Source organism: Lepidochelys olivacea (genome assembly GCF_965140295.1).
Source record: "Lepidochelys olivacea isolate rLepOli2 genome assembly, chromosome: 6".
Taxonomy (NCBI): domain Eukaryota; kingdom Metazoa; phylum Chordata; order Testudines; family Cheloniidae; genus Lepidochelys; species Lepidochelys olivacea.
Genome location: NC_140416.1, coordinates 120,660,989 through 120,673,081, shown reverse-complemented (window position 1 = coordinate 120,673,081; position 12,093 = coordinate 120,660,989). Strand labels below are relative to the sequence as shown.

The 12,093-nt window shown below is 43.5% G+C and overlaps 1 protein-coding gene across 5 annotated transcripts in view; it reads left to right on the top strand.

Moving 5' to 3' along the window:
* SAMD4A (sterile alpha motif domain containing 4A) overlaps positions 1 to 12,093 on the top strand; it is a 208,680-nt gene that overhangs the window by 114,100 nt on the left and 82,487 nt on the right. For all 5 annotated transcript variants that reach the window (XM_084631371.1, XM_084631370.1, XM_084631369.1 and 2 more), the window contains one exon: positions 7,392 to 7,910. In XM_084631371.1, the coding sequence (XP_084487497.1) occupies positions 7,392 to 7,910 (519 nt within the window). The remainder of the gene's footprint in view (positions 1 to 7,391; positions 7,911 to 12,093) is intronic.

Below are 12,093 nucleotides of genomic sequence, written 5' to 3'. Positions count from 1 at the left end.
AGATTTAGCTGATTCGTTTTATTCCCATTTTGTTAACATTGCTCTTTTGATAGCAAGTTAACTCAGGAAGAAAAGATAAGGCACCATTTCACCCATACTAAGTATATAACATTTTAAAAGTTCAAGGTGCAGGTGGTAACAATTAATAATAACTAATAATTTAAATATTTTTATCTGGATGCCAGTTTTTTCCCTAACAAACGCTATATAAGGATCTCTTCACACATCATCAAAATTCAGCCACTCCTGGGGTGGAATATGGCAACTGTTTAACGGTGCACAGCAATAGTACACAAGAATTTAGGACAAGCAGCGAAGAATGCTGTATCTAACTGATAGTGCAGCGCGAATTAGGTCGGGAGAAGGTGGCTAGTTACCTACTGTAATAGAAATTTAGACAGGCTGGGCCAGGATCCTCTTTGGTGTAAATTGTTATAGTTTCATTGATTTCAATGTCACTATGACAGCTTACACAAGTTGAGGATTTGGCCCATGGAGGTTAATCAAACTACTTCTGCGATGCCATAGGATCTTTATGACCACAAGTGGTCTGGACATTATTTGTTATGCCTCAGCTGAAAGGTGGTGTGTACAATAGCACAGTCCTTCCTAAAGCCATACCAGTCCTGCAAGGAACTGAAAATTGTGGGATCTGGGAGCACCCAGCTCCTTGTAGAAAACACTCAGAACCTCCCAGGATCAGGCCCTACTGAGTAAAGCTATGTCCACACTGGGACTTTCACCACCAGTGCAAACCCTTAGTGTAGATACAATTTACACCAGTGCTGCACCAGACTGAAATTAGGGTAAACTGCACCAGCATAAATAGTGTCTATCCTAGTAGTTTGCACCATTGCAGCTACACCATGGGCTAGAATCCCAGTGTAGATCAGGCTTAGTCGTGCTAACTGCTATATCACCGGTTCCACTCCCTTTGGTACACTTGCGCTTTCCTTAGGACTTCCATCTAGCTACTAGTCAGGCTTGGCACTGCTTAGCTTACAAGATACGAAGTGATCACAGCCTGAAGGGGTTATGCAAATAGAGGGAAAGACAAGCTGTGGCTGTTCTGGAATCACTCCTGAGGGGTTTTGGACTACTTACCAAGATGGATATTTTTTAGAGTTTATTAAAAATTCAATGAAAAAAATTACATAATTTCTAATTTTTCTCTTAGATTGCATCCCACTTGGAATATTGTTGCCATTTCGCAATATTGTTCCATTATTCCATTTAGCCAATAACTTTGGGATGTGCGCATCTAATTCTTAGCCATTTCTTCCCTGAACAAATTATCTGAATGCACTTGTGAGCCTTCTTTTATACTAAATGTTGTTAAACTGAAAGCAAGAGTATAATTAAAACAGCAATTTAAGTGTAATTTACTAACGATTGGAGCCCTTAAATGTGCTGACTTGCCATTGTGCAGTAATAATACCAGACTTTGTATTTAAACATGCTCTCTGCCACTCCGAGAGTCCTTGAGCAGTTTTTAAAATCATCGTCATCTTTAATTATAGTCCTTGTTACTTATTATAAGATGTCATCTAGTTTATAAATTGCAAATCATTAGTTTTTACCTCTGTCGATGCCCCAGATGACATATTTGTGTGCCCTCTTTGTGAAATCTGATAAACCATACATGGCAGTTTGAGGATAGCCTCCTTTCTGCTGCAAAACTTTCCATTCTGTTTTGAAAATGACAGGATTTGTGTTGAGTGGTTCTTTAAAAACACTTCACGGTGGTCTCATGTTTTGAAATGGTCCCTTTCAGGTGACTCATCTAATGAGATGAATCTCTTTGTGTGCATGCTTATCAACTACTCTTTCCCTTCTTCCGTACAGGGCTGATATTTTAAAAATGGAAGCCTGAGACTCCCAAGCAAAAGAAAAAAAGAATGCTTGTGCCCCCATGCACTCACAGTTGCTGCATCTCCATCTTCAAATTGCTGGACTGCAAGCACAAATCACTACGTAGCGCCAAACTTGCACGTACATTGGCCTGATTTTCGTGCACATTTGCAGTAACTGTGCAAACAGTTGCGTGTCCATGTGTATATTGATATTTTTCATGCATCCAGGTGGGCATTTACCTTTTGAAAAGTATAGAGCCCTGCTGTGATTGGTCTTTTTCATTGGGGGCATTAGAAAATCCACATATCTGGCATGTGGCTGGAGTGACTACATGGCAGTCCACTTTGGGATGACCTTTTGGAATTGATTCCTTATGGTCAGCAAAGGTTTATGTTCTCATAGTCTCCAGACATGGATGATATTGCTTTTCATAAAGTCTTGGAAGAGGGACACTGTTGTATTTGATGGCTAGCCACTGGGGAGAGAAGATGGTGGCAGGGTAGGTACTGGAATTGAGCAGTGAAAATTTAGCAGTTCAACTCTCCTACCCTTGTTGTTCTCCTACTATACAGGTATATTACATACAAAAATATGTTAAAAGAATTGTATTTAGGTTGCAAAGTTACCTAAAGATGCAAAAGCATTCAAAAGTTACAAAATGGCTGCCCAAGTAACCTTAATTCTGCCTCCTTGTACATCCATCCTGGGCACTGAACATGGCAGGGGTCATGTGGAAATCATAGTATGTGAACATGTAATTAACATGTATCATAACGCATATATACACGGAGATTGAATTAAGGTTGCACAGGCAGCCATAAATGTGGCATTTCCTAACGTCTGAGCGCTTGACTTTGCAAACTAAAGTGGCAGCTTTTTACATACATACTCTGCCTTCCTGGCTGCATCTGCTCTTGAGAGCTCCCAGGCATACCCAGAACAACGTGTGCTGCAGCCCTGGCTGTGGGCTGAGCCCGGCTCTTTAGAACGTTCATGTTTGGTTACTGATGTTCCTGAGCCATTAAAGCGAGATAGGTAGCAAGAATCTTGTAAGAATCTTGTAATGGAAGTTAGATAGCCAAGTGGCTACCAATACCCCCTATAATGAGGGAAAGAGAGATACTGTAATATGAATAGTGTCTGTTTGGAGACAAATGACTGTAAGACACTGCTTGGGTAGAGTGACTAGATCTCTGAAACATGAAATGGAGGTACTTTTCTTAACATTGTTTTATCAGGCTGGAGATGGGGAACTCTGGGAGGGAGTTTGGACAGACTGGGAAGAGGGGTTTAGGAGCTGAGGGGAAGGAAGGATCAGGACATGGGTACTTAGGAATGATTGATAACTGGTAGGGAGTCGAATTGGGGGCTCCTGTGGGAGGTGAGAGTGAGTCTGGTTGTGGGGAGTTGGTACCAGTTGGTGTTGCTGCTGGGACTGGGTGGAACTGGGAGCTTGTCACCAGAAGCGTTGCTTGGGAGATGAACATGCTGGTGAGCTTCTCCTGTCTCCCTGGTCAGTCACTGCCCTGCCCATCTAGTCTTCCCTCCTTCCCAGTGCCTATCACGTTCCCAGTGCCCTGCTAGTAATGGGCAACAGAACAGGCCTGACTCTTGCCCTGAACTCAGAGGGAACCAAATCCTTTTCAGAGCTAATTGATTGCCATTTCAGCTAAATTTGGCACTTCCTAGTTCTGGCCAAGAAGCAGAAAGGATTTTGCAGTTCACTGGGCCTTTGCAGAGCAGGGAGCCTTTATTTTATTTTTTTTTTTTTTTAACAAGATTTCTGATCCTGTTTTGCAGACTAGAGAGGTTCAGAGCCACATCTAGTCGTTTTGGAACGTTGCATTGAACCTCTGGATCTCTTGGAGACCAGTCCCACTCCTGCCTGAGCTTTCCAGCATCAGTCCTTTCTCCATACCTCAGAGAGGCTCTCAGGGCACAGGTGCCACTGTGTTTCCTTTGGCCTACACTGCTCCCCACTGAATTGTACATGTGCTATGGGACCAGGGAGGCTTTCTGACAACATTCTAGGTACTTTCCCTAGTCTCTGGGCTGTGTCTGGTCAAGGTCTTATTTGTTTTCTTTATGCTTATCAGTGTGTACGTTTTATTTGTCAGTGGTGCCGGGCATTTTGTCGTTTCTTTGAAATCCCAGTTTATTTGAGCATGCATGGTGCACTGTTTCCTGGGTCAGAAAACCACACTGTCCTGCTTCAGACAGTCTCTAGAGAGAGGGTGGAGTGCAGCGGGGGGCTGAGTGTTTTAGGGAGAGAGTGTGGAAGATGTATGCTCTGTAAGTTGGTGCATGTGTTGTGGGAGCAGATAGGTTGGAGGCACATGTCAAATGGGGGAGAGCCGGAAGGAAGACACATGTAATTGAGATGAGGTGCTCAGGATTCTCCTCCTCCACACACGCCTTCCAGCTTCCTTCCTTCTGTTGTTGCTTACCTCCGGTGCCCCTGCCCACCTTAGCCCTGGCCCTAGATGCAGCTGCCTTTCCGCTGCATTATGAGCACACTACCACAGGGGAGTGTGGAACATAATCCAGGATATCTCGTGTGAGCATACTCAGAATTCAGCGTGGAGGTGGGCAGCTGACAGGCAGGCAGCGCAGCTAGGCCGGCAGTTGGACTTGAGTTGGGAAGAGGGTAGTAGGTGGAAAGCAACCAGAGTGGCAACAGTCAGACAGCATGCCAATGATCTATTGCGATTGGAAGTATCTAGTTGGTGGGCCACTGGGAATGCCCCACAGATAGACAGCTAGTCTCTCTGCCTGGGGGGCAGGGACACAGCCAGGGGCTGCTCTCAGCCTCACCCTGCACCATGGGCAGGTGGAGGGTCCACGGCAGCTCCCCATGGCTGCCCGAGCTCCCCAGCTGGGCTGCACGCTGGTCTGGCTGGGGAGGGCCCCGCAAATCCGCAGACCATTTCTGCACCTCATGGGTCAGATGCGGATACACATTTTTATATCCACGCCGGGCTCTACATGTGACATTCACTCTCTCAGCTTGAGGATATAAAGTATTGCATGACAATAAGGACATAAAAATTGCCACACTGCATCAGATCAGGGGCCTGCCTAGTCCAGGATCCTGTCCCTGAAAACAGTCAGCGCCATTTGCATCAGAGGAAGGTGCAAGAAACCCTGTATCGTCAATTCTGGAATAAATAGCTCTCGGGGGTAGTTTGTTCCTAAGCCACATCAGTTAGAGATTATGGAAAAGGAGTGGGTCATCATAGATTTCCCATCATTTCCCACAGGGAAAAGCAAAGGAAATTGTTCTTCTCCCTCTCCATCAACAACCCTGCCCCATGGACCTTTCTCCACCCCTCATCCTCAGATTTTTGTACTGGTACTATCTTGTATGCTTATAGTCACTACCTCTGAGTGATGGGAGCCCCATTGGGACAATCGGAATGATGTGCAAAAGTGAAATTGCTGGCCTTTCTGGCCTATACACACATGCAGTGTACTCAAATCACGGTTCTGTTACCCAATTAAACATTTTTCCTTTTTGGTCGAGTTAGTATAGCTTTGTCACTAAATCCAGTTCACACGTTTGTCAGTTTGATATACAAAGAGAAATCAGACAATTTGGAAGTGATTTCGAAGAAATAAAAAGTGTAGAGTTACACTGGGGTGAGGGGAGGAAATATCTCTGCACAAAGTTTGAATTGGAATGATCAATGTTTCCAGAAAGCCATCTAGTGGTTTTGTGCTAAAACAGTTTGCTTTTAAACAGGAATCTGAAACTGGTAAGAGTGTGTATTATGTTCTGAGAAACTGTCAACATTCATACAAGGAAATACAAGTTTAGAGCACAAATTTTGGCTCAGTTTTGCATAGATTCTGTAGCAGAATCCGAGCCTTTAATAGTATGTTTTGGAATGACTCTTTCTGAATTTGAGAGACAGGGTGGGTGAGGTAGTATCTTTTATTGGACCAACTTCTGTTGGTGAAGGAGAGAAGCTTTCAAACTACACAGAGCTCTTCTTCAGGTCGATAATTGTATTATGCCAATCAAAAATATTTAAATTACTGAAAGTACCAACACCTGTCTTTTCTGAAGAATTAGTTCAACGCTATGTGGACATTCTTACAAACACAGGGCTAAATCTTCAGCTGACATAGATCGGCGGAGGTCCACTGACAGTTTACACAGGCTAGGTATTGGGCATGTGTAGTAGTCATCGTTTTATATGTTGTAGGTTCTCTCTGTATCAAAACTGTCCACTGCTTTCACAAAGAAGTAATCAGCTGGTGTTTAAAAATTGTGCTTCTGTAGTGAAATCATTCCATGGTTTTCAGTTGCAATTATAAATAACTTTCAGAGGAGACAAATTTTGCTACTAGTGTGTAGGTGCTGGGTGGTTTTGGTGGCCTGTGGTATACAGAAGGTCAGACCAGATGATCTGGTGATCCATTCTGGCCTTAAACTCTAGGACTCTATGACTTCATGCATTAATAGTATTCATTTTCCCTTTTACTGAATGTAATTTTTAATCTGTGTCTTTGAAGGTGTCTTTGAAGTGCGTTAGTACATGAAACTCTTTTCTGTATAACATATAATGTTAACAAATGTTGGGCCAAATTCTGCCATTGGTTACATCAGTGCAACCTCATTAAAGTCAGTAGAGTAACAGAGGGCAGAATTTGGGCTGCTAGCCAAAGTCTCCACATGAGCAGAGATTAAAATGACTAGGACTGTTCATCTTAGAAAAGAGACGAAGGGGGGATATGATAGAGGTCTATAAAATCGTGACTGGTGTGGAGAAAGTGAAGCGATATTTACCCCTTGATGTAACACAAGACCCAGGGGTCACCAATGACATTAATAGGCAGCAGGTTTAAAACAAACATAAGGAAGTACTTCTTCACACAACGCACAGTCAACCTGTGGAACTTGTTGCCAGGGGATATTGTGAAGGCCAAAACTGGGTTTTGAACTGGGTTCAAAAAAGAATTTGTTAAGTTCATGGAGGATAGGTCCATCAGTGGCTATTAGCCAAGATGGTCAGGGATGCAACCCCATGTTCTAGGTGTCCCTAAATCTCCAACTGCTGGAAGCTGGAACTGGATGACGGGGGACGGATAATTTGATAATTGCCCTGTTTTGTTCATTCTCTCTGAAGCATCTGGCACTGACCTCTGTCAGAAGACAGGATACAGGACTAGATAGACCGTTGGTCTGACCTTCTGTGGACATTCTTATATTACGTTATGTTTTTATATTAAGATTTTCAGAAATGACTGGTAATTTTGGGTGTCCATCTTGAGATATCTTAAAAGGAGCCTAATTTTCAAAAAGTGCTGAGCCCCCCTCAAAATCAGACCTCTTTAAGGAGTTTCAAATTGGGCACCCAAAATCACAGTTACTTAAATATGTGCCATAAAAGAGAATTCCACATAGCACAGGGCATCACACACAGGAATCTCTTTGTAATGTTATATGTACCTTGTAGGAATCTATTTATTTATTTATTTATTTTGCTGATTTCACAACTCTTTTTTTTTTTTTTTTTTTACCCCTCCAACAGGAATCATTAACCAATGGCAACAGGAATCCAAGGATAAAGTGATCTCCCTATTGTTAACCCATCTGCCTTTACTGAAACCGGGAAACATTGAAGCAAAAGTGGAATACATGAAACTGTTGCCTAAAATCCTGGCTCATTCGATTGAACACAACCAACACATAGAAGAGAGCAGGCAGCTTTTGTCCTATGCTTTGATCCATCCTGCCACTTCACTGGAAGACAGGAGCGCTCTGGCCATGTGGCTCAATCACTTAGAGGATCGCACATCGGGTAGTTTTGGCAACCAAAACAGAGGTCGGTCCGATTCTGTGGATTACGGACAGACACATTACTATCACCAAAGACAGAACTCCGACGACAAGCTGAACGGGTGGCAGAACTCTCGAGATTCTGGGATATGTGTCAGTGCATCCAGCTGGCAGGACAAAAACCTGGGGTGTGAGAATGGCCATTTGCCCCTCTACTCGTCCTCTTCTGTTCCCACTACGATCAATACTATCGGAACTAATGCAAGCACAAGTAAGTACTATATACGTAAACCACTGCCGAGAGCCGTTTCTGGCTGGTTTCTGTGGCATATCCGCCCTACAACTGTTTCCTTGCAGCACTTATCGTATTAGAAGAGGGGCCAGTTTTAGCTTGGCCCTGGAAAAACCCTTCTCTATGCTTGATTGCCCAGAATAGTCATTTTGCTGTTTTGCATAGTGTAGGATTTTAAACATGAAGCTGCTTGGAACAAAGATTGAACAGCTAAGAGGTTATAAGAGCAAAAACATCCGTCGTTGAAGGCCGCCACTTTCCTTTCATGCTATTAACCCCAATTTTGGGTAACATTTTCAGAAGTGCCTAAGTGATTTAGAAGCCTGAGTTCCATTTTCAAAAGTGATTGAGGCACTTAGACGCCTAAGTCTCATTGGAAGTAATGGAACAAGACTCCCAAGTACCTAAGTCATTTTTGAAAATGGTACATGGCTCCTAATTCAGATGAGCACTTCATAAAACATTAGCTTTTATCTCTATTAGGCAGAGACGTGACTCTTACTGGTAACAGTGGATCTTAGCCGTGCAGTCTTCAGTGTTCTTTATTTCAGTGTTCTTTATTTCTAATGATGCAAAATTCTGGAGTCTTTCCCCATGCAAAGCTCTGACAGACTTCAGTGGGACCTACACAGGCTGCGGTACTGCAGGTCTGGGCCCCAGAACTGGATAATGCAGATAAGCCAGGGCATTGTGACTGGCATTTTTAAACAAAGATTTATGTAGCTTTTGTGTAAAGACTCATTATGGCTCTCCCCCTCCCTTCCCCCAAGCTTTTGTGCCTGCTTATATCTTGGGTGGAGAAAAAATGTAGCATCTTCACAGTACGATTGGAGCCTGTTCTATTGACTGGCGCTTGGTCTTTGTGTCGAAAGATGTTACGAGGGCTGGCATGCCTTTTATCCTGATGAAGGGCAATCTATACCCAGAGACCTTCCTTAAGATACATTACGAGGAATTGTTGTGTCTTCATATAGTGGGTACCAGGGTTTTACAAAGACAGTCCAGATAGTTCTTTTCATAACCAGGTTTCTATCTCAGTTTTAATGGGATCAGCAAATCAGACACTTGCCCTCCCCTCCCTGCCTCTGCTATACCTTTTCCTTGCTCCCCTGCCTGACTTCAACCTTCACAATCTCCCGCTTACGGTGCTCTTGCTTTCTAGCACTGACAGACATCTCCACCTCCCATGCCTCAGAATGATCCCAGGGTCCAACTGGGTGCTGTTCTTCATATTCAGGGCTCTGTTTTCTATTGCTACCTGAGCACAAGTGCCTGTACGTCAATGGAGAAGCTGACATCCTTCCCCATACACCCCCTGCTCCCATAATAGGAAGTTTCAACTCATCTTCCCCCTCCCTCATCCTTGTCCCCTCATGGCAGACCCCTTTAACCCATCCGTCTACACATGCCCTTGGACAAGTCCACCCTCTCTCACCCTCTAGTTGCACAAATATCTCACACACAAATCTCCAGGCCTTCGCTGGGGAGCAGATTTAGAAAGTGCTCCTGGTCATTCCTTTTGATGATTCTGAACACACTAATTGTACAGAATGTAGAGATCGCTTTCTGGAGGGAAAGCTGCTTGCAGTAAAGAAACTTAACTTGTCTGTCAACCTGTGGAAATTCACAATGAAAAGTTCTGAGAGCATTAGAATGGTTATTAAAGACTTCGTGGTCTCTGTGGATAGAAAATCCATGCTTGAACAATAAGAGTATAGCAGTAGGTATACGCCACCGAGCACCTGACCAGGATGATGATGGTGATTGTGAAATGCTATGGGAGATTAAGGAGGCTACAAAGGCAGAAAACTCAATAATATTGCAGGATTTCAACTTATCTTCATATTGTCTGTGTGTGTGTCACATCAGGAAGGGACGCAGAGAAAAAATTTCTAGACACGTTAAGTAAATGCTTCTTGGAGCAACTTGTCCTGGAAATCCACAAGGGGAGAGGCAATTCTTGATATATTTCTAAGTGGAACACAGGATCTGATCCAAGAGGTGCATATAGCTGAATAGGTTGGTAATAGCAACCACGGTGTAATTAAATTTATCATCCTTGTAGGGGGGGAAATTGTCAAAGAAATCCACCACAGTAGCATTTAACTTCAGAAATGGGAACTATATACAAATGAAGAAGCTAGTTAAAGAGAAATTAAAAGGAACAGTCTCAAGGGTGAAATGCCTGCAAACTGCATAGAGAAAATTTAAAAACACCATAAAAGAGGCTCAAACTAAATGTATACCCCAATTAAAAAAAACAACAGTAAGAGGACCAAAAAAATGCCACCGTGGCTAAACAGCAGAGTTAAAGAGGCGGTTAGAGGCAAAAAGGCATCCTTTCAAAATTGGAAATCAAATCCTAGTGAGGAGAAATGAGAATAAATTCTGGCAAGTTAAGTGTAAAAGTATAACAAGGCAGGCCAAGAAAGAATTTGCAGAGCAACTAACAAAAGACACAATAGCGAATAGCACTTTTTTTTTAAAGTACATCAAAAGCAGGAAACCTGCCAGACTGGGGCCTTTGAATGATCAAGGTGCTGAAGGAAGATGAGGCTGTTTCGGAGAAGCTAAATTAATAATTTTCATTGGTCTTCGCTGCAGAGGCTATGCGGGAGATCCTTGCACCCAAGCCATCCTTTTTAGGTGACAAATCTGAGGAACTGTCCCAGATTGAGGTGTCAATAGAGGAAGTGTTGGAACTAACGGATCAATTAAACAGTAATAAATCACCAGGACCAGAGGGTATCACCCGAGAGTTCTGAACAAACTCAGATATGAAATTACAGAACTACTAACTGTGATATGTAACCTGTCGCTTAAATCAGCCTCTGAACCAGATGACTGGAGGGTGGCTAATATAACACCTATTTTTTAAAAAGTGCTCCAAAGGCGATCCCACTAACTTCAGAACCAGGCAGATTGGTTGAAACCAATATTAAAGTACAGAATTATCAGACACATAGATAAACAAAATACATTGGGGAAGAGTCAATGTGGCTTTTGTAAAAGGAAATCATGCCTCACCAATCTATTAGACTTATTTGAGGGGGCCAACAAGCATGTGGGAAAGGGTGATCCATTGGATATAGTGTAATTGGACTTTCAGAAAGCCTTTGACAAGGTCCCTCACCAATGGTCCTTAAGCAAACTAAGCAGTCATGGGATAAGAGGGAAGATCCTCTCATGGATCAGTAACTGGGTGAAAGAAAGGCTATTATTTCTCTCCTTAGCTCTTGTAACTAGGGCCTTCTTTAAGGTGGAATTTCAAATCCCCAATGATGGTTATGAATTACCGTTATGACATGCATTGTTAAAGTCCCCATCCCCATGGTGTGTAAGTGCTCCTATGTATATTTGGCTGGTGCATAGAATGCCATGTGGCAGGAACATTGCTCTGTCCTGCTGCACAGATTCTTTGCTGATGGGTCAGACCCCAAGTGCTCCAGGCATGATGTATGTTGAGATTCCTATCTGACTTGCCCCCTTTGCCTCATCTTCAGCTAGTGCAGAAATTAAATGGCTCTTGCTGCAAGCACCTGCTGTGCAGAAAATTCTATTAGGTTGTTTCACAGACGAGTCGCTCAAGAGGGGATCGTTTTCACTAGGCCCTGGTGGGAGGGTGCATGAGAGGCTGATTGTGAAAATAGCTGTGTGAAGGATCCAGTTGCATGGCCAGTGCTTCCTAAGTTAATAATGACCACAGCCTGTTTCACTTTTGCCACACACGCTTCCTAATGGTCCTGAATGTTACTGCAGTCCTTCTCTCAGGTACTGTCTTTTGCACTGGGGCCTATATTGCATGAAGGATTTAACCAGCCACTACAAAATATACGTTCATTACACCTCTGCACTGAACTAGCAAGCACTGGTCACACACCTGCGGTATCCAGGGCGTTACACCAAGGCGCCTGACCAGTCTCTGGTGATGAAGATGACCCTGTAGGTTTTTAAATGCATGGGAGATTTAAGGGAGAGGGTGAGTGTCTGCAGTGCATGGATAGGAAGTGTCCATGTTGACAGGCAGATGTGCATTTTATTCTCTCTTTAGCAAAAGAGTGGGGCATATTGTGCCTGCCCCCTGCGGAGGTGCCCAAAATGGTGTAGGGGGGGCCTTTCTCCAGTAGGCACATCCCAGGAGCTAGGCACAGCTTCAGTCGCT